Source organism: Serinus canaria, chromosome 18 (assembly GCF_022539315.1).
Source record: "Serinus canaria isolate serCan28SL12 chromosome 18, serCan2020, whole genome shotgun sequence".
Lineage (NCBI taxonomy): Eukaryota > Metazoa > Chordata > Aves > Passeriformes > Fringillidae > Serinus > Serinus canaria.
In genome coordinates, this window is record NC_066331.1 from 8,892,717 (window position 1) to 8,915,096 (window position 22,380).

General features: G+C 39.6%; 1 protein-coding gene across 3 annotated transcripts in view; it reads right to left on the reverse strand.

Moving 5' to 3' along the window:
• The window catches only part of B3GNTL1 (UDP-GlcNAc:betaGal beta-1,3-N-acetylglucosaminyltransferase like 1), a 106,318-nt gene extending 85,156 nt beyond the window's left edge, over window positions 1-21,162 (reverse strand). For 2 of the 3 annotated variants that reach the window (XM_030232883.2, XM_030232880.2), the window contains exons 1-5: window positions 21,065-21,162; window positions 17,634-17,750; window positions 17,419-17,518; window positions 12,395-12,459; window positions 4,050-4,115 (exon numbers count right to left, since the gene is read on the reverse strand). In XM_030232883.2, coding sequence (XP_030088743.1) covers window positions 4,050-4,115; window positions 12,395-12,459; window positions 17,419-17,518; window positions 17,634-17,750; window positions 21,065-21,115 — 399 coding nt within the window. In that variant the 5' untranslated portion in view covers window positions 21,116-21,162. Of the gene's footprint in view, window positions 1-4,049; window positions 4,116-12,394; window positions 12,460-17,418; window positions 17,519-17,633; window positions 17,751-19,558; window positions 19,677-21,064 lie in introns of those variants that run through there. The other variant, XM_050981410.1, reaches the window with a different exon arrangement.
• Between the last annotated feature and the right edge of the window lie 1,218 nt (window positions 21,163-22,380).

The following is a 22,380-nucleotide window of genomic DNA, read 5'->3' on the forward strand; positions in this document are numbered from 1 at the left end:
CCAAGCTACAGAATATGCCAAAAATCTGCTTTAGAGATGTAAAAGCGTGAGAATTGCTCATTGAAGAAATGCAAATGTATATTAATGTTCTCTCACAGGCCCAGGTATCCTACCTGTTTAAGACAGAGGATTGTAATTTCACAACAAATAGAAAGGTGTTCATTGTGACACTGCTACTGATTCACCTCCTGCTGAGCCAGAGAAAACAAAAGGAAATAATGTTCTTTATTTCTATTGCCCACATTCTCACTCCAGCTTGTCTCACTGAGGTAGGAGACAGTGAGGAAAAGTTTAGTTGTTTTTTAAGCTCTTAAATGTTACTCAGTGTCTCCAAGATCATTCCCAGGTCCAGTGATTCTCCTGCAGCATGCCCAGAGCAGGGCCTGCTGGAAGCATCCAGCAACAAGATCCAACTGACATCCCCTCTCTCCTTGAAACAAAAATCTTTGGGGGTTCTCAGAGGGTAACTGTTGAAATTAAATAACAGAATTAATGAGAGGCAGAGTGAAAGACTGCACAGTATGTGTGGTTTGGGAAATAATTCCCTGGGCTACTCCAAATTTAGGAAGTTGTTCTGTAGAACACCAGTACATACACTGGGGTGGAGCTCCAGAAGAGCACAGAATAAGATATTGAAGGCATGATTTTTTCAGAATTAAGGGAAATAGAAGCTTGAATCTTCCTATGAATTAGCTGCCAACAAAGCATACATGTTTTGTGGTTGGTAAATAAGCAACACCTGGCTTAGCAGGGATAAATGGGACAGATGCAGCTTCTAGGGATAAACAAAACCAGTATCATGTCCCTGAGCTTCACAACTGCTAAAAGCAGGGATTTGCACTGAGCCTGATATTTCTTAAGCACAGCTTAAGAATTTGTAGTGTAAATACACAGAGTCTCAAAAGCTTGTGTCTTCTGAGAGTGTCTATTTACAGAATTCATGTGAGGGGGACTTAGAGATGATGCAAAATAGTCACCAGAGGACAAGGTGACAGCAGTTATGCTTCAACAAAAAGCACAATGCATTAGTGATTTGTATTTTGAGATCCAAAATCCTCCACTCTGAACATTTCCAAGGTCAGAACAGTTCTACCCTACAAGGCTTATTTTTAAAAAGTGTCCCAGATAAGAGCAGCTTAAGAGAATAGAAATTAACTTGCTCTTTAAAGCACAATTAAGGAGTCTGTGATCCAGGAAATAAGACACAAAGGCTGCTGTTGTTACCTCAGTGTTCCAGTACCTGAAGCTGGGGCAAGCCTCTTGCTTTTTCAGAGATGGAGACACAGGTTTCTTTAAAGAATAATTTGTTGGGAAGATCCCAGAGGCATCTGATCTCTTTGGTTCTGCTGTTTAGTAACCAGGCTTCAAATCAGAGAAAGGCAATTTGCATTTAAGAGTAACACAAAAGAGAAGAACCTCAGGGATTAATTAGGACCTGGGAGATTTCTCTTGGTGGGCAAAGTTGGAGACTTTTCCTATCTGTAGATCAATAATAACACCAACAGCAGACTGCAGCCTACAATATCAGGGCCCACTGGGAGCACTGGTCCTCAATCTGACTCCCAGTAACAACCAGCAGGACTAGGATTAGGAATAAAATTTCTCAAAGTATATTGAGACTGCATAAAGTCAAAAATCCAGGTCAGGAGAAGTTGCAAAACAGTGGAAAGTGCAAGTCTGCAAATTAGAATTTCAGGAACAAACCAAAAAAGCTCACTGCTTCACAGGCATTTCTCAACCTTCTGCTTTTTGTTTTAATTTTTTTTTTTTTTGTTTGCCCCTCCACCTCCTCTGGTTTATCAGACCGACTGAAGCCAAGCCAGAACTTCAAACACAGAACAAAACTTCATTCAAACATGCCCAAATATCTTCCAAGGCCAGAAAATTGAATGGCATGATTATTCTGGGGACAGCAGAGAGATCATTCTTTTGAGAACAGAAGTCCACCCTGCCACTGGTCAGTAGATTTGTGACCAGGCCAACTTTTCCCAAAGTTGTGTCAGAACTGTTGAGGGGCTGTGGACCAAACTGATCTATTTGCTCAGCAGAAACAGCTGGATGTGTTCCCCTTTCTCCTTCAGGCCTTTGAATTAGAGTTCTGGAGGATCCAGCATTGACCAGCAGGTTACACCTCCCCCAGGCCTCCCACACATTTTCTGTAGCTGTAACATGGAAGATGTGCTGACTCTGGTGGGAATGGAGTCAATTCTGCCATGCCAGCCCCCCAGTGCTGTGTGCTGGTAACACACCAGTGCTCTGAGCCCTGCTCCCAAGGCTCTCCCCAACATTTTCCCTCTCCAGAAGGCTGAGGGTGGGCAAGGCAGTCAGATCCAAACTGACCAAAGGACTGTTCCTTTTGCTTTTCATAAATGACTTATCTTGACCCATGGGTTTCTTCCACCTTCTCTGTCTCCCACCACCCCATCCTTGTGAGGAGTGACAGAACCCAGTCTCAAGGCAGGGCCACCACAAGTACCAGACTGAACCAGGACCATAAATTCACCTGAATTTGGAACATGGCAGTAACAGGTTTGTGTTGCTTAGAACAGATCATAAAGGCCCTCCAGTCTACTCAGGTCCTCTTTATTACTTCATTGATTGTCATTTAATAGCTCATACTGAGGGTTGTTGGGCACTAAAGTATAACAGAATATAAACAAAACAGTGCAAGTACTTCCTAAAAAGACTACAAACTGTTTAGTTGAATTTAGTCTAATTAAAAAAGTTTTAATTTACATCTATAGAAGCCATATAAGCAAGAAATATGATAGCTCTTAGCACTAATTTCCATAAAACAAGCATACTGGACCAACTTGCCTTTCTGGTTTTTTGGCATCTGACTGCAGAATTACATTAACTGATGGATATCAGAACAAAAACAACTTTGGATTTATCATTTTATTGTGTTTGTAATGCAAGCTAGGTTAACTGCTACTCAGGCACTATTAAAGCTCCAATTTAATAAATCCCATTGTAAGGATGATCAGATTTCAGAAGAGCCCTAATACAGGTGGTGTGATGAGCAGGTACACATCCCACTGCTGAGCAGCAGGTTGTTTGGCAGACATTCCTCAGCCAAAAAAAGTGTCTTTTGGAGTTCAAAAAGTTCAAAAGGTGTTTAGTTGACACAGAGCAATAATCCTAAAACTGTGTGTATTGTTCAGATACCTGCAGGAAACACCTTCAGGACAGACCAAGTAAATCAACCTTTCCTTTCCAGAAACCTCTGGCACATTGAAATAAGCCTCACAAGAGAAAATGTCAGAGATGTGGAAACAATAAGGCTGATTTTGCTGAATGTTCCTGATAAGAATACAAACTCAGTTTTCAAGTTTATAAAGGAATATCTTTGTCAATAGTATTGACAAATTAACTGCCATAACAAGTATATATGTATACATATATACACATATATATTATCTTTGGATAAGTAGAACATACACACAAACTCTCTCTAAGGAACACTGACTCTGATCACAGAAAATCATATAAAACCAAAATCATATAGATCAGAGAAAAACTCTCTCACATTATTCCTGACAGTTTATTTCACAGGAATATTAAATAGAGTTCTAATAATGTTTCATTTCACAGGCAGACATGGAGAGAAACATCAGCTGAACTGTAGGCCAGCTCACCAGTGGTAACAACCCATACATTCCCTATGGTTTACAGTTCCTTAATTATTAAAAGCAGATAAACCATAGTGTAGCCAATCCTTTGCAGCTTTTCACATGACTTGGAAAGGCTACATAAAAAAGGCATTCTCCTTTAGATTACAGACATTAGCCAAACCTATATACTTATTTGCAAATGAGTATCACTGTTGTAATGAGATCTGGTTTTCTGAAGAGAGAAAATAAAAGGAAGAAAAGAAGTTCAATCAAAGCTCCCATTCAGTGCAAGGATTAAAAATAAAGGAAAAGAATACACTGGTTATTGCTTTGCCTCCCCAAGCCTCACTGTGAAATTTTCATATCCTTTTAAAGATGTATCCGGAACTCTGTCAAAGAAAAACCCAGAAATACACACAAGAAAAAAGTACTCACACTGTTTGGGTGTTGAATGGCAACTTGGTGCTGCAGCCTAACCCGCTGTGGCATCATCACATCATCCTGGAATAAATAGCACACTGTTACTGAACATAAAAAGGGTCACAGAACACTACTGACACACAGTAGAATATGTTGCTAAATGAACATCATTTTACTGGCTTGCAGTCAGAAATGCAAATGGAACAGATATGAAGAGACTTCACACTTTTTGTGGATTGAACTGGGTGCTGTTGGAGCTGGAAGTGATCAAAACTACTACGTGACAGTGGTGCTGTGATCTCAACACACCTCCACAGGCACCCACACATTTCACATTTATTTCTCATGAAACTCTCCAACTCTTTCACAACTCCCCCAGCAGCACTGGCAGTGTGAGGACAAGGAACTACCCTCAGTTAAAGCCATGAGATCTGAGACATGGCAATGTGAGGAAATGTTCTCTGTAATCTGCCTGTACCTCGTTCCACTGACAATGAAAAGCTTTTGGTCTCTAGATCTAAAAATATGTCATATTTCATGGGCACAAAAACCAGTACTTGTGAAATGAGACAATTCTAAGGAAAAGGAAAAAAGGGAAGTACCCACACTCATAGAATACATTAGCATTAACACTGGCTTTAAGACACACCACCTGGATTTAAATTTTGTGTTAGCACTTCTTCCACTTGTAGCACAAAGATCTGTTCTATTTACATACAAAAAGATGGGTTGTTTTGTGAAAAGTCAGTAACTTTGCTATCCTGCCTTGAACTGTTAGGAGAGATTCCTTTCAAACATATTATTTCCTGTTCAAAATTAAATCCTTTCTAGACAGTAATTTTACAGTTTACAGAAACTATAGCACAATTTTTCTTCCCTAAATTTAGGCCCTTGAGGTTTCTACCTATATTCTTTTCCATGTTGGCGCCATATTTCCCCTCTTTTAAAGAATCAGCCTTTTTTAGATACTGGTTAAAGCTAACACAGCCTATTTCTTCTCAGAGTATTTCCAAATAAACTTAATCAGGCAAACATAATTCAAAGGAGCCCTGAATTCCTGTTCTACAGACACCCTTTTAACAGTTCCTCACACTTGAAATCATTCTGATTTTCCTATTAAAGCACAATCCCTCAATATTGAATTTCCAACCACTTTCACATTAAAACTTCCCATCAAGTCAACAGCAACAGAAGAAAAAGATTAGTGTTTAAATATCTACAGCTTGAAGAGTTGAATGACCTTGCTATAAAGGTGCCCCTATAGTTTTATCAAAACATGCACGATAAAAAAAGTTTCAGAAGTAGGTCCAACTATTTAATACAATTCAAGGTTAAAGATAAAACAAAATAATAATAAAACTGACTCTTACCACACCTAAGTTTATAAAAGATGGGAGGACTACGTTGTCAAAAGCATTTTTCTGTATTTTGCATTTAGGATATGTTTAGTAATAAACATGACAGCTGTTCCTGATTTTCAAAGCCAATAGAGCAAAAAACCCCTTCAGATTTCCCATGACTTCAAAACTACAATAATATTATTTACCACCTCATCCACTTTATCAACAGAGCACCAGAATTCCAGTATCAAGCAAGTGTTCCCACAAAACCTTTACCCTATTTCCCACAAGAAAAACATAATCCTCTTTCTTTATGCCAAATACAGAGCTGATTTTTTTTAATTACAACCTGGTTTTCATACAAGCTATAGCAGATATATTTTAACTGAACTTTGTTCATTCCTTTACAAGTTGCTTTGGGTCCTTAGATGCTTTTTGGTAAATACAAAGGAAGGGGGAAAAAAGGGGGGAAAATGAGAAAAGGGAAGAAGAAGGGAAAAAAGGGAAAAAAGAGGAGAGGGAAAAAAGGATAAAAAAGAGGGAAAAAGGGGAAAAAAGGAGAAAATCCACCAAAAAGCAAGGAATTTCAATGCTCAGAACAATGTAACCCTCATCTTTTACAAGATACAACATTTGGTCTTGTGCTAAAATTCTCACTGTTCATGATCCCACAGAACAGAAAGAACTCTCACATTCACAAAGATGAAAAATAATATACTTGATTTAAAAAAGGTTAAATCAGCATGGAAAGCATTCAAACCAAATCAAAATAACCTATGCACAAAGAGGTCGATGTCATGTTTGCATAACCACCCAGTTTGACAGGAATGGCCCCGTTCTCCTAAGAAAACACTGGGTCAGTTTGATGCTGTTGGCAAAACTCACAGATCTGGGGCTTAGGCTATCAGAGAGCATCAGTATTCTGTAAACTCCAGCTAAAGAGGGGGCACTATAACCACAAAAACTTCTAAATGCCTCTTTTTATTAATACAGCTTTGTTCTCTAATGCTGGAAAACTCTAGGAACTCTTACCCTGCATGACCTGTGTTTCTTTTAATAATTCTGTCTCATTTTTTTATTAGCAGCTTTACACACACACTACACTGCTGGATGGTTCTGTGATACCTTCTGAGTTCATGGAAGGAGAAAGAAAGATGGGAAATAAAAAGAATACAAAAGTTTAGGAGATAATCCCAAATACTATAATAATGAGTAATATAATAAAACTATATATAGTATATACTAATACTATATATAATACTAATGAGTAATATTATAATACTATAATAATGAGCACAAAATATAAATCACACCCCAGACAGAAATGAGATAAAACCATCATTCAGCTTTTTTGGATTCAGGTTGGTACCAGAAAAGTAACTGCAAAATCCAGCTTTGATAGATCCCTTGCTGTGGGTGACTGGAAAGGTAACCATGCATTTATAAATGTATTTATCATGAAATAATCTTAGGGAACTCGGATGGATTTAAGACTGGTGTTTAAAAACCTAAATAAATCTGAATGAGTAAAACCAAGGTGACTGTACCACAAATTAAGAGCACCTTAAAAAGAATTATGGAATTTTAGCAACTATAGTATTAAACAACTAAAAGGGTAAAATATTTTACCCAACAGTACACAATGAATCACAAATTTTCTATCAAAGCTCTTGAACTTCTGATATTGAATTCAGCAAATGTGTTGCCAGACTTCAGTTTCTACAGGCAGAGTTTGGTCATCTTTTTGGTTTTTTTGGTTTAACACTGAGAACAAAACCTCAGTAATCAGGCAAACACTTTCCAAATTTTTTTTGACTCATTTCAGACGGAAAAAAGGGTCTATAAAAAAAGGGAAGTATATTTAGTTTGTTTCTGTTTCCCAGGTGAGGGTAGGGAAGATAACAGCAGTAGCAGTGACTTATATTGAAAAATAATTTTAACAAAACAAAGTTTACAATAAAATCCAGTTTTCTCTGTTCACATGGAAGTATCTAGTGGTTGTCCCCTAGCAGATACACAGCTGACAGGATGAAGAGGAATTTCTCACATGAAAAGAATGGACAAAAGAAAAGAAATTTAAAATAAATGTTAAATAAATGCATTCCTTCCCTAATCATATACTTGGAATACAAAAGCTGGCCCCTTCAGCCAGGCTGTGTGGAGCACATCGGGCTCCACAGTGGTATCTTCATCATTTTCCCTTAAAAATTGGTGCTTCTACACTTGAGAAAGTGAAACAAAATATACAATTTAATGCACAATACACATCTACTTTTTGCAACCAAGGACAAGTTCGCAGAAAACAAAACATTATAGGTCAGTATTGAGGTGCTTTCTTAAGCTCACATTACAGACTCAGCATCTCCTGCTTTTCCAAACTCCTTCATATTTGGCTGCTCAAAATGAAAAAAAAAATAGGATTGAGAGCTGATAGACCTCACTCCCAGAACAACAGCACCTTCTTCCCATCACAGCTACTAAATTCAAAATACAACCAGCAGCAGCAGCAGCGGGAGGAATGTTTCACTCACTGAGCAACAACATGGCATCTCCAAAATCTTTCAATTCATCAAATGGTCCATTCATTTATCCTGCACCTGCTCAGACTAGAGGGAAAATCTTTCTTTGCTATTGTTCAGTTCAACTCCTTGAACCAGGAAAGTGAAATGCCTGGGACCTCCAAAAAGTGGCTTGTCAACAGCTCTGCTGAAGGAAATACCCTGATCCCAGGCAATTCTCCAGGGGCTGCTGTTTGAACAGCCCCACACTATCAAACTCCCTGGAACCAGGCACTCAAATGGCACCCACAAATCACCTGGGACTAATCATCTGTCAGTACTTGCAAGATCGTAAGAAAAAATGCTATTTTTCTGGTCCTAGTCCCAAATTAAACTGAGAAAGAAGGGGACAACACAGAGAACATTTCAAATCTAAGAAGCTGACTGCATTGAGCACCTTTATTTTTTGAGCATAGCAACAAACAGGTCTACCTGGAAAGATCTTTGTGGTGCTCTTATGAGCCTGACTATCTTTTTAATGGAATCTTTTAATTAAGCATCACTACTAGTTGATCAGGAAACTTTGGCTGTAGAAGCAGCTCCCACCTCAGTGCATTTATTCAACAAATGCAGACACATGCCTTTCCATATCTTGATTTTCTGTTGTCACTGGAGATCACCCTGATTTTTGCTCATAGATCACTGAAAAAATGATGTGTGTGCAGCCAAGTGAACTCACAAGGTGTTCAGCAGCACAGCCAGTGAATCCAGACAAGAGTAAAAGCTTCACCAGTGATTCCAAATGCCCTCTTTAACTACTGCATAGATGAAGAAACATGTAGGGAGAGGTAAAGGCAACCAAATTCTGAAGGTTTGCCTCTTCATTTTACATTTCATAGCAGACAGAGACATTTAATCTGGTTTCAATACCAACACATCTTTGCAAAACAATGATAGGGGTGATGCCTTCAAGCACTTGTATTTTGACTTTTTGGGGCTCATTAGTGATTAGGAAACATGGACATCTCTTCTGGTAATGGAGTTCACCACTACATCCACACCTGCTATTTGTTTAACAGCTTGTTTCAGTTTTTAAATCAGAGGAGAAGTTCCCAAGGAACAGTATGTTAAACAACAGCAGAAAGGAAACACATGAACTCTGATCACATCTTCATTTCCTACGAAATGCAAAATAATTGGAAAGAGAGGAGGAATATTTCAGAAGTTTATTAGTGCCTGTAATGCATAATGGCAACCAAGAGGAAATCCATGCTTCCAAACCCAGGAAGTTACAGAGGCTGGAAAAATAATCTGTTTATAACTGAGTGTGCCTGACACAGCTGGCTAGAGAAGGTCTCACCACCTTCCTCCAAGGCCTTTAGCAACACCCCCTCAACGAGGAGGGCTTGAATTTGAACCTCAAGGAACACGTGCAATTTGAAATTAAGCAATTATGCACAGAGCAATTAAGAATTACCATTCCCAACTTAAACCATGCAAACAAATCTCCCAAACCAAAAGGAACAGCAGCTGCCAATTCCATCACAAGAATGACAAATGTGCTGTGGTTCAGCCTCATTTTTGGTGAATAAAACTTACCTGTGTCCCCATGGCATTTTTGACTATTAGCAAGCAGTGACACTGTGGGAACATGGTTTAAAGTCTTATCTTTGAATTGCCTGAGAATCTCTGAAATTGTTATAAATTGCCAACAGAGCCTTTGAAAAGATTAAAACAAGCAGGTTAAGTTCTCAAGTGATTATGACTGGGTTTGAAACACTGCAGGTCAAAAAAGGACACATTTTTATGTTTCTTCTTTAACAGTCAGGATCTCTCCAACAACACACTGAAAAAACCTGAAATAACTGGAAACTCCACAGATTATTAGGATGAAATGAAAGCACAATCCTGTTTGAAGAAATAGTTTCAGACAAGTAGAGGCATGTTTATGTGCATGGCAATGAAAACAGCAGCTCAAAGCAGAATTTTTAGTGTAAGAGTTCTGCTGTGCTGCAAGGGGGTAAATGCTTCTAACAAAGATGGCACCACCCCAGAGAAGTGACAAACTGCAGCTACAGTACAATGAAACTGAGAGATAAAGTCATAACTACAGACAATTTGAAGAATAAAAGCTAACAGTGAAATATATTTGCAAAATTAGCCCTCATTTTCCCATATTATGAAAAAATTGTTAAGAAGTTTCAATTTTTCTACTTGTTTTCCCAGAGAGGAAAAAATGCCTCAGTAGCTCGGAGGTGAAATCTGTAACAACAACCAGAGTAAAAAAACTCCACAAGAGCTGTTAGTCCAACAGCTGCCACTTCATACTAGAAAAGGCTGATCAAATTCTGACAGTTCTGAGACCTGTAACCTTTTTTTTCCACATTTCTTCCCAGTTTGTTGTCCTCAGAAATCTGTGTTGAGAGACATAACACGAGCAGCTTGGCTCCAGCTGGAATGGCAAGCAGAAACAGCCTTGCTGGAGTCAGCATTTCCAAAGATGCTCCCAAATATGCTCATCCACTCCTTCCACTTCACAGAGAAAGCAAAGAATGCACAAAAAGCCAGGGATGCATTTCTCCACCTATTTGTAACGTGCACAAACAGCTCCATGCCTCTCCACATCCACCTGTAGCAAACCTGGAATTGTGGCTGCACTTCTGGAGGTCAATTCCTTGGCATTACTGCAGCACATTCCAACAGGCTGATATCAACATTCCTTCCTAGAGAGCTGCATCCCGGACTGGTGACTGAAATGAAGAAGGTAGGTGGTGTGTGGAAGCAGAGTTGTTAAACAGCTGGCAACATCTGTGCCCCAGCTTCCACCACACAACATTTACTAACTACAAAACACTGAGCAAGTTTTGGACTTGTAGCAGTTTCCACATCCATTTTATTTGCTCTGATCTGTTTTCAGCAAAACACGGTAGTCACAAGGGGAGACAGCAGAAAATACATTTAAATAATGCCAGGTATTTAATATTTCTTCTGTAACAAGATTAGGCTTCTGGTAGTCCAGAATGCCTCTGATTTGGAAAAGCAATAGAAATGCACAGAATAGAAAATCTTGGTAACTTATCCTCAGCTTATCCATGCTGCAAACCATAAAATCCCCCACTCACTTCAAGTAATTCTTGATAATATTAAATATAAACTTCTGCTAATGATAATATTGCAGAAATACAGTTATCATTACCAGTTAGATTCCTTAATAATTGTAATTTGCTTCCCTGATGTTTTGTTTTCCTGCAATAGTCAGCCAACAGAAACAACACAGCAGCAGGAAGATTTTAATATATGGTAAATAACAAATTGAGAATTCTGAAGAATCACTATGAAAATATGAATTAACTTCATTTAGAGAATTTGATTTTCTAGTTTATTGCCAGTGATTTTCAAACACCTAGATCTGTCTGGATTGAAAAGAAAGACTAACCCATAATTTACTTCAGGGCATCATGCTATACATATTTGAGACAGAAGATATGAAGCTTCATGGGACAAGAGTAGATTAATTTCTCAGTCATGTACTCGTGGACTCAGATAACTTCAGCCAGCTCAAGCACACACATTCCTCATCCCACAGACTCCCTAGAATACCCAAATTTTGCAAATCATAAGTAAGTTCCCTTGATTTTAGTTTTTTTTTTATTTTAGATATGAAAAATCTCACTGACTAACAATATATCACAAAAATCACAATATTTTAACATATGAACAAAAAAAAAAATTTCTTCCATCAAGTTGATAAGGCAGGTGGAGTTTGCAAACGGAAAGATTTCCCTAATTAAAACCTGAGAATGGATGTAGAGTTCACATACCTGCTCTCACAACACTTTTTAACGAGCACAATCATAATATTCAGCTGAATTATCACTGAAAACCAACCCTGTCAGCAGCCAGTTCATCCTGTACTACCCTAACCCATAGTTTAGTTCCAATTCAGAGGGGAAAAAAAATCAATCTGCAGGTGAAATTACAGGAGATCAGTGAGCCTTGAAGGTCCTGCTCTTCTTGCCTGCTCCCAGCACACGGCCCCACTCCTGTGCTCAGCTGGGCACCTTTGTGAAACCATTCCTGCATATTCAGCTGCACCGAGTGAGATCCTTATCTTCGGGTTACTGAGCTCAATGGCTTCACAGAAGATATCCAACAAAGGACAGGAAAAAAGAAATTCAGCTTGGAAGGTGAGACTTCTCCTATTTTACATCAAAAAGCCAGTAGATTAGCTCTTAGTTTCTCATCAATACAATTTTCTGAAGAATGTGGGAAAGAAAAATCCTCAAAACACCCAAATACCAACCTTGCCCAGCCCTGTTCACAGCAGCTTGTGAAATCTGATAGAATCAAAGAATGATGTAAGGCTTTCTACAGGTTGGAATACAACTTTACAGCCATAAATAGTAACCAGCACATTAAACAAACTCCTTTAAGCAGGTTGTCTTACAGCAAATCAGCAGCTCCATTAAAAAGGAAAGGATTATATTGACAAAACCAAGTTAGACAAAAAGCATTAACTTACTGAATCCAGAAAGCAGAGATAGGTTCCTGAGCTCTGAATTACTGCTTGATTTTTAGCAAATCCAACTGTTGAGAAAGCAAAGATAAAAATATGGAGGAGTTTTTACTGTTGCAGCTTTTAAAATCTCAATAAAGTGAAAAGAAAATACAAAAAATGAAAAGAAAATACAAACAGCAGTATCACATAAAGTACTAGATTTTTCCATATTTAAAGGAATGTAATTTGTGAATATTGAAATAGGAGGCCTGTGTCAATCACCCTCCCTGAGTGAGTACCAGAATTCTACAATCAAGTGCAATAAGAGTACTTTTGGCAGCTCTCCCCAAAGATATAATACGGAACGTGTATCTTGAAGAGGGCAGGTTTTATATCCAGAACCTCAGCTTGCAGAATCACAGAAAGCTTTGGGCTGGAAGGGACTTTTAAAGGTCATCCAGGCCAACCCCTTGCAAAGAGCAGATGCTGAAAACCTTTGGCTGTACATACATTCATCTCTGAAGCCCTAAAAAATACCAGCAAATCATAGAGGAGGCAGGGAAGAACCAGAAACTGCTGCTCTTCCCATCAGGGATCTCAGGAGAACTCAAGTTCCTCGGTGCTTGTCAAATACAAAGTTTGCAAATACAAAATCTTCACGTGCCATTTATGTAAAGGGGATACAGAGAGGAGCCAAAGCAGGCTGATTTATTAGATACATACACAGAGCTCCAAGGTGATTTATTTCTACCAGAACATGCTGTATCATCAATGGAGACCACACTGAAATGCCACTTCAGACAAATGACGACACTGGCACCTGAGGTGTCTCAGTTTCTGACTTCCTGACACTTGGTGAATCTTTTTACCAACCCATTCATTTCAAGAAGAAATGAATGAACCAAAGAAGAAAATGGTTTTGTCAGCTTAATTTCTGGAGTAGATGACTTTCTGGAGGGTCAAACAAATGGCAGAAGCAGATAAACAGGAAGGAGCAGGAATCCACAGTTGAAGGTAAGGATGGGACTGCAGCAACCACTGGGGTACACCCCCAAGGTGGGGATGCTTACCTGGGATCATTTCTGCAGGTAGACAAGGTGAACCTCAGAACTTTCTGATCTCTGAATTCTGGCCCTGGGCAGCATGAAAAGCCCACACTATATCCAATGTTAGTCTGAAAAATGCTGCATGGATTCCCCTTGGTCACATATGAAACACTTAAGCTTCCTTTGGAGTATTTTTGGAACCAAGTCAGGGAATCCAGCAAGATTACCCTGACCTGCAAAATGAATATTATTGTGAAGACATGCAATACTGTAGGGTTTTTACTCTTTAGGGGGAAAACTGGAAATGTAAAGCCAAAAAATCTCACCGTGAAGTGGAGCAGAATAATTTTAAATAACATTATCCACAAAGTTTCTGATTTTGAATTTAAAAAAAAGCAGAGTTCTGTAATTCTCTTATCCTTTTATGTGTTACAAATTTAAGTTAGCTTAGGAAACAGATTTAACTGGGCTCAAAGGTTCCCTTAGTTGTAATGCACATGCTCCTTGGCTATTTTGCTGAGCTGTCCAAGTACAGAAAAAGACTTATGACTGCATTTCTTACTGCCTCAAGGAACATTATGTCAGCTACCCAGAACTGGACTAATAAAGGCTCTCCCTCATAACTGTGTTATTTTTTCTCATGTACTTTAATCCTCACCTCAACTTCTCTTCATTGTGTGTTTTTTGGATTTATTATTTTACAGCATGTTTACATTCTACCTTTTACAGACCTATGAATATGGAATCTCATCCACACAGTAACTCTCAGTCTCCTTCCTACTGGCAGTAAAAAAGCAGCTGGCAGAGACAGGAGCTGCCAGAGCAGCAGAGCTGGGTCCTGGCACCACAGTTGGAGTGGGAAACAACTGATGCAAGTCAGCAGGGCTGGGCATGCCAAAGCAGCAACCCCCAGTCCTTCACTTACCCCTAGTAAAGCAGGAGATAAAAGAACAGCACAAAAATGATGACAGAATTAAATTTGCTCAACTTGAAACACTTCAGTACTATCAGAAGCCAGAGCAGCTATAAAGTGGCCTGGACTTGCATTTCAGTGCTGTCATTAACATACCCAAATATTTCAACAACTTTCAGTGGACAATAATGAATTACAAGGAATCAAAACTGTAAGAAAACAGTGAAGGAGGCGTCAAGGCAACTGGAAGATGGCAATTATATTATTCTATGAACTTCCTGAAGTATTTCAAATCTCATTTTTAAATAAACCACTTTAAATAAAATCATGAAATACCTAGTATTTGTTATGAGGAGTTGGAAAATATTTCTTGCTATGTTTAAGACAGAAACATCCTGAAATTTTTCATACACCAGATATCTTTTAGAGAAAAGAGAGAGAAGAAAATACACATATTTTTTAAATTATTAAGAAGATAACTATAAGCCCCCATGGAAGAAACTAGGTATTAAAAATTCTTTCACCACAACAAATTCTGTGTTTGGCATGAGTAAAAAAAATTCTTTAATATTACTCTACTGAACAAAATGAAATGTTTGTGCCAGGTCTCTGAGTTTTGTAAGGCCTGCTTACTTGGTGAAAAGAGCCTGTTACCATGGTTACAGCCGTAAAAACTTAAGCCTCAGTGAGATATTAACATTCCTTACTCTTGGAAAGAAAAAGGTTTCCTTTTTTTGGGCAAGTGACCCTTTCTTTTTTCCAAGGTTCCCCCCCTTTCTTTTACATGTTAGAAAAGAATCAGAAATAAATCCTAATCTTGTGTAAATAGTTGAAGATGTGAAGCCTGACTAGTACATTGTTTCTGTACCAAAGCATCTTCTTTTAAAGGCAGGACTCCTTCCAGTTGTACCTAGTCCTTAACAAAATGAAAGTAAATCACCAAAAGCAAACAAATGCTATGGTAACCTGCTTCTAAAATTTAACAACCATGAAGTAAAGGTGTCCTTGTTTTAGTGGTGACCTGAGAGTGTCTCCCACATGGATAAAGCTGGGTTTGTTTTTTAGCAGCACTATGCATGTCACACTATTATTTAAATTACATATTTAGGTAGTGCACAGCCCCTCCCACCCCCAATTTATTAGAGATCTGTTCAGTCTCCAGCTACCCCAACACTGACAAATGCATGCTAAACCAAACAATAATCTAAATAATCTGTCATATCCCTAATGGCACGATGGAATTCACAACTGGAACTCAATTTCAGGTTCAGTTTCCTCACGTGCAAAGGTGAACAGACATCAGAATTGTAAAATTTACAATAACCCCATCTTGCTTGTGTGTTCTGGAAAACTAAAACCTAGTTTATACACAATTGATACAACACGCTAGTAGGAACAAGATTTTAGACATAGCAAATGTTTATAAGAATGGAAAATATCTTACACAACACGATGGTATTAGCAGAAACATTACTAACTATCTTAAGTAACAGAATTAACAATCTCTGGGATTATTCTTTGATTTAAGAAATTGTAACCTACTTAGTTTCTTGATCAGTTTCTTGATCAGTAAAAGAAGTCAGTTTTGAAAAGAGTCTGATCACCCAATAGGAGAGGGGGGGAGAAAAATTAGGAAAAAGTTACAGGATTATGAGTAATTCTTGACATTGCTCAACTCCAGCTGTATCAGTTGCCCAAAAGAGAAAAATCCCCTTTAAAAACCTTGTCTGCCTTTTGTCATTACCAGCCCAATAGTTCTAATATTACAAGCTGCACTGTCAAAACAACTCCAGTTCATGCTAAAGGTATTAAAATACTAAAAATATTTATAGTAAGGGTTATGCTGTGTTACTTCAGTATTGCTATGTCTGACAACTATTTAAAAACAGATGTAAAGCCTACAGTCAGGAGAAATGACAGTAAATAAAGCCAGGGGCCTCAACCAGGTTGCAGATGAATTCAGTGCACAAACTCTCAATTTATTTGCATGTTTCAACAGGGGATGAAAAGCAAACTTTCTGGAACAGAAGTGGGCTTTTGCATAAGCAGATCATCTTGAGGAGACCCTAATGAGCCTGAGTTTCTTTACACTTCAAACAGGACATGCAGTGAAAAAACAGCAACTGTCCCAATTCTGTGCTACAGTGTTTCCAAAGTGTGACTTGTGGAGATAACTTCAAAGGCACATTGGAACCAACAGTTCCTACCTGTCAACTCATTAAAACAGCCCAGAATGAGAGGAACAGTGGTTACACGGCTCCAGTACAAACTGTGAGCACACTGTTCTTCCCTTGTGATCTTCCAACTTTACTGTCACTCAACAACAGCTTCTCCAAAAACCAACTGACTTTTATTTCTGTTTTACATTTTAGGAAGATTTTGTGCTAAACCCCCTCCCCCAAACATAAACCAACCAAAACAAGCAAAAGAAAATCTGTTTAGAGAGAGATTATAAATAAATCTCCTGCAGTGGGAGATAATTCAGATTAGCATGCAGATGAATAGGGGATCACATCATACACCTGTCTGACAGCTCACTAAACATCTTGGTTTAGCCCTTTGAGTGAATACTTGGGACTTCAGTGAGAGTTTTTAGCTCACATCAAAACTTCTGAAACCTCTGTTTTGATTTGATCATTGAAGCAATATCAAAAAGGTATTTGTTTTCTATTTCAAGGTCTATTTTACTGGACTGAAAGATATGCATTTATTTTAAAATCATTATGCAAGGATTTTTATTTTTTTTTCTTAAAACATCTCCTGAAGATAAATCAGATATCAGAAAGCCACAGTAAAATTGGAAGCATTAACAACATTGTGTATCCTACAATTAAACAAAATTCTTTTGCTTTTGCAGAGTCGAGCACACAAGTGCTTAGCCAAGTTCTTTCCTTGAACATATAAACAAATTTTACAGAGCCCAAAGCAACAGGGCCAAATTCAAATTGGAATGAGTTTTCAAGCAGAGCTCTAGAAAACAATGTGGTTTTTTCCATTGCAGTGGAAATGGCTACAAAAACACTTTTCAAACTAAAAATCAGAAGGTGCCTGCAATAGGAACCAAACTCTCACAAAATTAAGCTACATACCACCTCGAGGCTGAGAGGAATTGTTGGTTCCAATGATTACTGAAATACCAACTTCCTCCAACTTGATCTTCCATTTTTCAATTATTTCAGCTGAACCATCCTAGAAAAAATAATGACAGAGATGCAGAGATTTTAATTTGTGTGTTGAAGTGAACCAAAAATTCTTAGAGACAGTATTTACTTGGACAGTATTTTAAAGAAGGTCTGATACACACCTTACTGGCATCATTAAAAATTGACAGCTCCATGGTTCCTTTAAAATCTTGTTCCCAAACTGACTTCAGGCACTCATCTAACCAGCATTCACTGTTGTGAACAGGCAAAATGATAGACTATAAAAAAACAAACAGAGATCCACATGCATGTCAGGAAGCATATTTTTGTTTACTTACAGTATATTTAGTAAAAAGGAGAAGTAGCAGATCCTTCTGAAACTAACTTTCACCAAAAAATGCATCTTAATATAAAAGTAGGTGAAGAATAATCTTTGTTTTCATTACAAATTTATTCTTTGCTTTCTTTCTTTTTTAAATTAAGTGCCACAAGATGGTTTTTGGTGGAAGACCAAGGAAACAAGAGAGGCCACTGAAGCAAACCCTCAAATGAAAGATCTGTACCACCACCCTAACCTGTTTCTTGTATTCCTGCATTTCTTAAGACACTCCTCACTTTTGTCCTCCATTATTACATCTTACTCATCAATTTCTCTTCAAGCCTAATTGGAGATGCTCATACATGCAGCTGGACCCTCAGGCTGCAGCCAAGTTTGTAAAAATTATTCCACCTCCAACTGCTCTAAAGCACATTGGAAGTTGATCTGTGATGTAGCTCCACACTCTGCCATCCCAGCTTTCCTCCCACAGCCCCTTGGTTCAGAGGTGCACACACAGCAGGAAAATTCACCTGAAAGATTTGAAAATTGGTTAGAAACCAGAGAGGAGGGCTTTATCTGTTCAAGTTTAGTTACTGATCACTGATCTAGTTATCCCTAAAAAGCCAACAACCCCCAGAATTCTTTCAGGGTCTCAAAAGAGAACACATTTCCTTCACAACATGCAAAGGCCTGAGAAATCAGCCTGGTGCTACACTGGCTGTGTTTGAAAAGGGAGAGCCAAGTCTGTACCTGCTAAAATTACTTTTAGATGGGGAACTTAAGGGCCTCAGTAACTCCTAAAAAGTCTCAGAAGTCCCTAGAAACACAATTTAAACTTCTCATTATGTGGGGTAACCACGAACACATGGTTGGAAGAAAGAGAGAATCCTAAGAAACAAAAGACTGGGATGCTGAGATGGAATTATTCCCAATTCAGTGCCATGTGAACACATGTACAAGGTGCAAATACAGGTGCACCCATCAGAAGGCAGATTTTTGGACACTGAAGGATGTGCACACAGGTCCAACCCAGCCCTGTGTAGGGTGCAGTGATTAACAACATTTCACAGCCAAATAAAACAGCAAACATCTAAAATGAATGAACCTCCTGGTTTTTGGCAGGATGATGGAACAGTTCTTAAAAGAAGTAGGAAAAAAGCTTTCTGAACTTTTAAGCAAAGTAAGCCTTTGATTTGTGTTTTAGAGAGATAAATAACATAGGGAGAAACAAAAAAAAAGTGAAACTGATTACCCAATAATTACAATATACAGACAAAATAGATTGTTTCAGAACCGTCTCAAATTAGTAGTTATTTTAGATACTCAAATAAAAGCAAAAATTTGTGATTCAGAAATCCTATATTCAATTTACTCAAGATTTTAATATTCTTTATGTGGACATGGTAATTAAATATGACCCTGCACATTCATACCAATCAATCTAACACATTCATTCAGGAAAAAAGGGTTCCACAATTCTTCCAATGGCAATGTAAACTTGTACAGTTTTGCACATCCAGAAAAATCAGTTATTTTTCAATTTGTTTTCTGATTCACTTAGTAAAAATTTGACTAAGCCATCACCAACTAGCTTGCCATTGGTTTGAAAACTGGAACTTCTTTGCTTTTTTTCCGTGGTGTACTCCTGTTTTAAGTCAGGGCAGCAGTGTAAAATAGCAAGATGATGTTTGACCTCCCTGTTTAGTTTGAGCTGAAAGCAGAAAAAAGTACTTTGAGGGCAGCACATACAAAACAACCCATAAATACCTGGTGGCACTGAGGTGCTCTGAACTGAACTGCTCATAATATATTAACATGCTCCTAAACACATTATTGTGAGCAAATCCTACTTCCACAGAACCATGCAGAGCTGGACACCTGCCAAGCTAAGGCCCAGAGCTGAAGTGCTGATGATACTTCTGTGTAAAACCTGAAAAATTAACAAATCCACACACATAACTACTCAGCAATAGGATTAACACCTCAGAGGACTGCTGATGTTGTAGACTAGAGTTTCCTTAGGTTCCATCATTCTTGCTCAGCTCACTGGTATTCTGTGTTTGGTTTTAGTTTAAGGATAAATCAATAAGCAAGACTTTCATTTCTCCCTCGTTCATTACCAGATTTGTCCCTGGATTAAGAGTTGCAATTGACAGTCATAAATTGGCTTTTAATGTCGTGTGACTGTATCAGAATAATTCAATCTCCTTGGACCATTTAAAGAGGGGAAAAACATGAACCAGGACACTATTTCACTTACTGATACAGTCTGATATCGAAATACCAGCTGGTAGTAACCTCCAGAGACTGTGTCAGCTTCTCCTGTCCCAAAACAAGAGCAACCACAGCTCTGGCATTGCTGACAAGCCCTCTCCAGGGTCAAACAACAGCCCTGCTAAGGCACTCACCAAAAGCAGGCATAAGGAAACCTGGAATGGTTTTCCCAGTGTCCTTTTGCTACAGTTTATGCCAACTCCTACTTCCCAGTCCCAGCACAGATGCTTATTCTAGTTCTCCTTGCAGCAGCCCTTCCTGTATTTGAAGACTGCTACCAAAACAGTGAACTACAGAGGTGTAAAGCTCTCTCAAAGTAATTTTGAGTATTTGGGAGATCAATTGCAAACAACTAATGTGCTTTTGGCATTTCAAATCATCTGAGTGACAATCTGAGCGATCTGAGTCACAATTACCATTTCATTAGCTGAGGCTGATTTACAGCAGCATCCAACAGAGGAGTTTCATGGCCTATGAGCCAAATATGACTCTTGAAACAGAGCTGTGAACCAAACCTGGACTTGAGCATTGTGACAGGACCTGGATTTCCCTGAACTCCACACATTCTAGACAAGTATTTGTATATATTTCCATATTTTTCCATATTTCTATGTACATAGCTATATAGGCACAGATAGAGATAGATGTTGTATATATAACTTTATTTATCTACGTGTTTAATTTATAATTAAATAATAAATGCATAAATTAAATAATAAATGCGCATATATATATTAAATATATATATAATATATATACACACACATATATATATATGCATGTGTGTATATATGTCTATAGGTACGGGAAGTAACAAAACCAGGAAGTGTTGTAGGAAGATTTTACGACTTTCGTTGCCAACCCCGCGTACCCGAACGCGCCGGCCCGAGCCCTCCGGGAGAGCCGTCCCGGGCCAGCCCCGGCCCCGCCCGAGCTGCCGTGCCCGCCGCGGGCACACCCGGCCCGGGGCAGCCCGGGCGGGCCCCGCCTGTCACGTACCACCTGCACGGGGGGCTCGGGGCTCCCGCCGGCTCTCCGCGGCTCCGCCATCGCCGCCGCTCCGCAGGGAGGAGCGGGAGGAACAACCACAGAGACGGAGGCTGGAGCGGCCGGAAAAGGCTCTGCCGGAGGTGGCTGCCGAGCCCCGGCCCCGCGCCCTGCGGGCACCCCGGCCCCCGGGCCCTGCGGGCACCCCGGCCCCCGCGCCCTGAGGGCACCCCGCCCCCGCGCCCTGCGGGCACCCCGGCCCCCGGGCCCTGAGGGCACCCCGGCCCCCGCTCCCTGAGGGCACCCCGCCCCCCGCGCCCTGCGGGCACCCCGGCCCCTGCGCCCTCAGGGCACCCCGGCCCCCGCGCCCTCAGGGCACCCCGGCCCGGCCGCGGCTCTTGAGGGCACAACCGGCCCCGACCCCCGTCCCGGCCCGTGAGGGCACCCCGGTCCTGGCCCCGGCCCCGGCTGTGAAGACACTAGTCTGGAAAATCACGCTATGAAAAACCAGTGTCCACAAAAGAGGCAGAGGAGTCCTGCAGTTTTATTCGAATAAAGAGAGGCCACACGCCCGCAGGGTTTTTTCGCTCGAGGACCTCCCTTTTATCCCAAACTCCCGGCCTCTTGTTGCCTTCTTCCTTTCCCAGCGCTGAGGTACTAGGAAGGTACAGCCTTCCCGAATCGCCTGCCTCGTGTTCCCCCCCACCGTAAACATGTCATTTTCCCCAAAGTTTTGAAGTTCAGGCTTGTGCCGACCCCTGTCAGTTTCAGGAGTCAGTTTCAGGAGCTCTGCAGCAAACCTGCTGCTTGTTAATAGGGACATTTGAAAGACGTTAACACCCATACCTTCACTCATCGAATTGTTTTTTAAGACATTAGCACACATCTTCCCTGTCTCACTGATTCCTCATCTGAGGCTGCCCGTGCTTCCCCACCTGGTCTCTAAACTCAAACCTGTACATTTTCAGCAGTGTTACAACACTTTTTCAAAGTTATTTCCCACACCGAGATATGGTGAAGGGTAGTAGCCTGCTTGAACTGAAATTTGTGGAAATTGAAACATATTTTTTGCTTTCAAGTTGATCATTATCAGTCCTGGAGATTGATAATGGTAATGCCAATGCTCTCTAATCTCTCCAGTCTGGGTTTTTCTTGGCCCAAACTATTGTGTTCAGTGTTTGTTTTTTTTTTAAATAAAAAAGTTTCTAATAACCTTTAAAAAGGGAAAATTGCTGGTGGTAATGGTGCCATTATCATAGAATCATGGAATGTTAAGGGGTTGGAATGGAATGGACTTTAAAGATCATCCAGTGCCACCTCCTGCCATG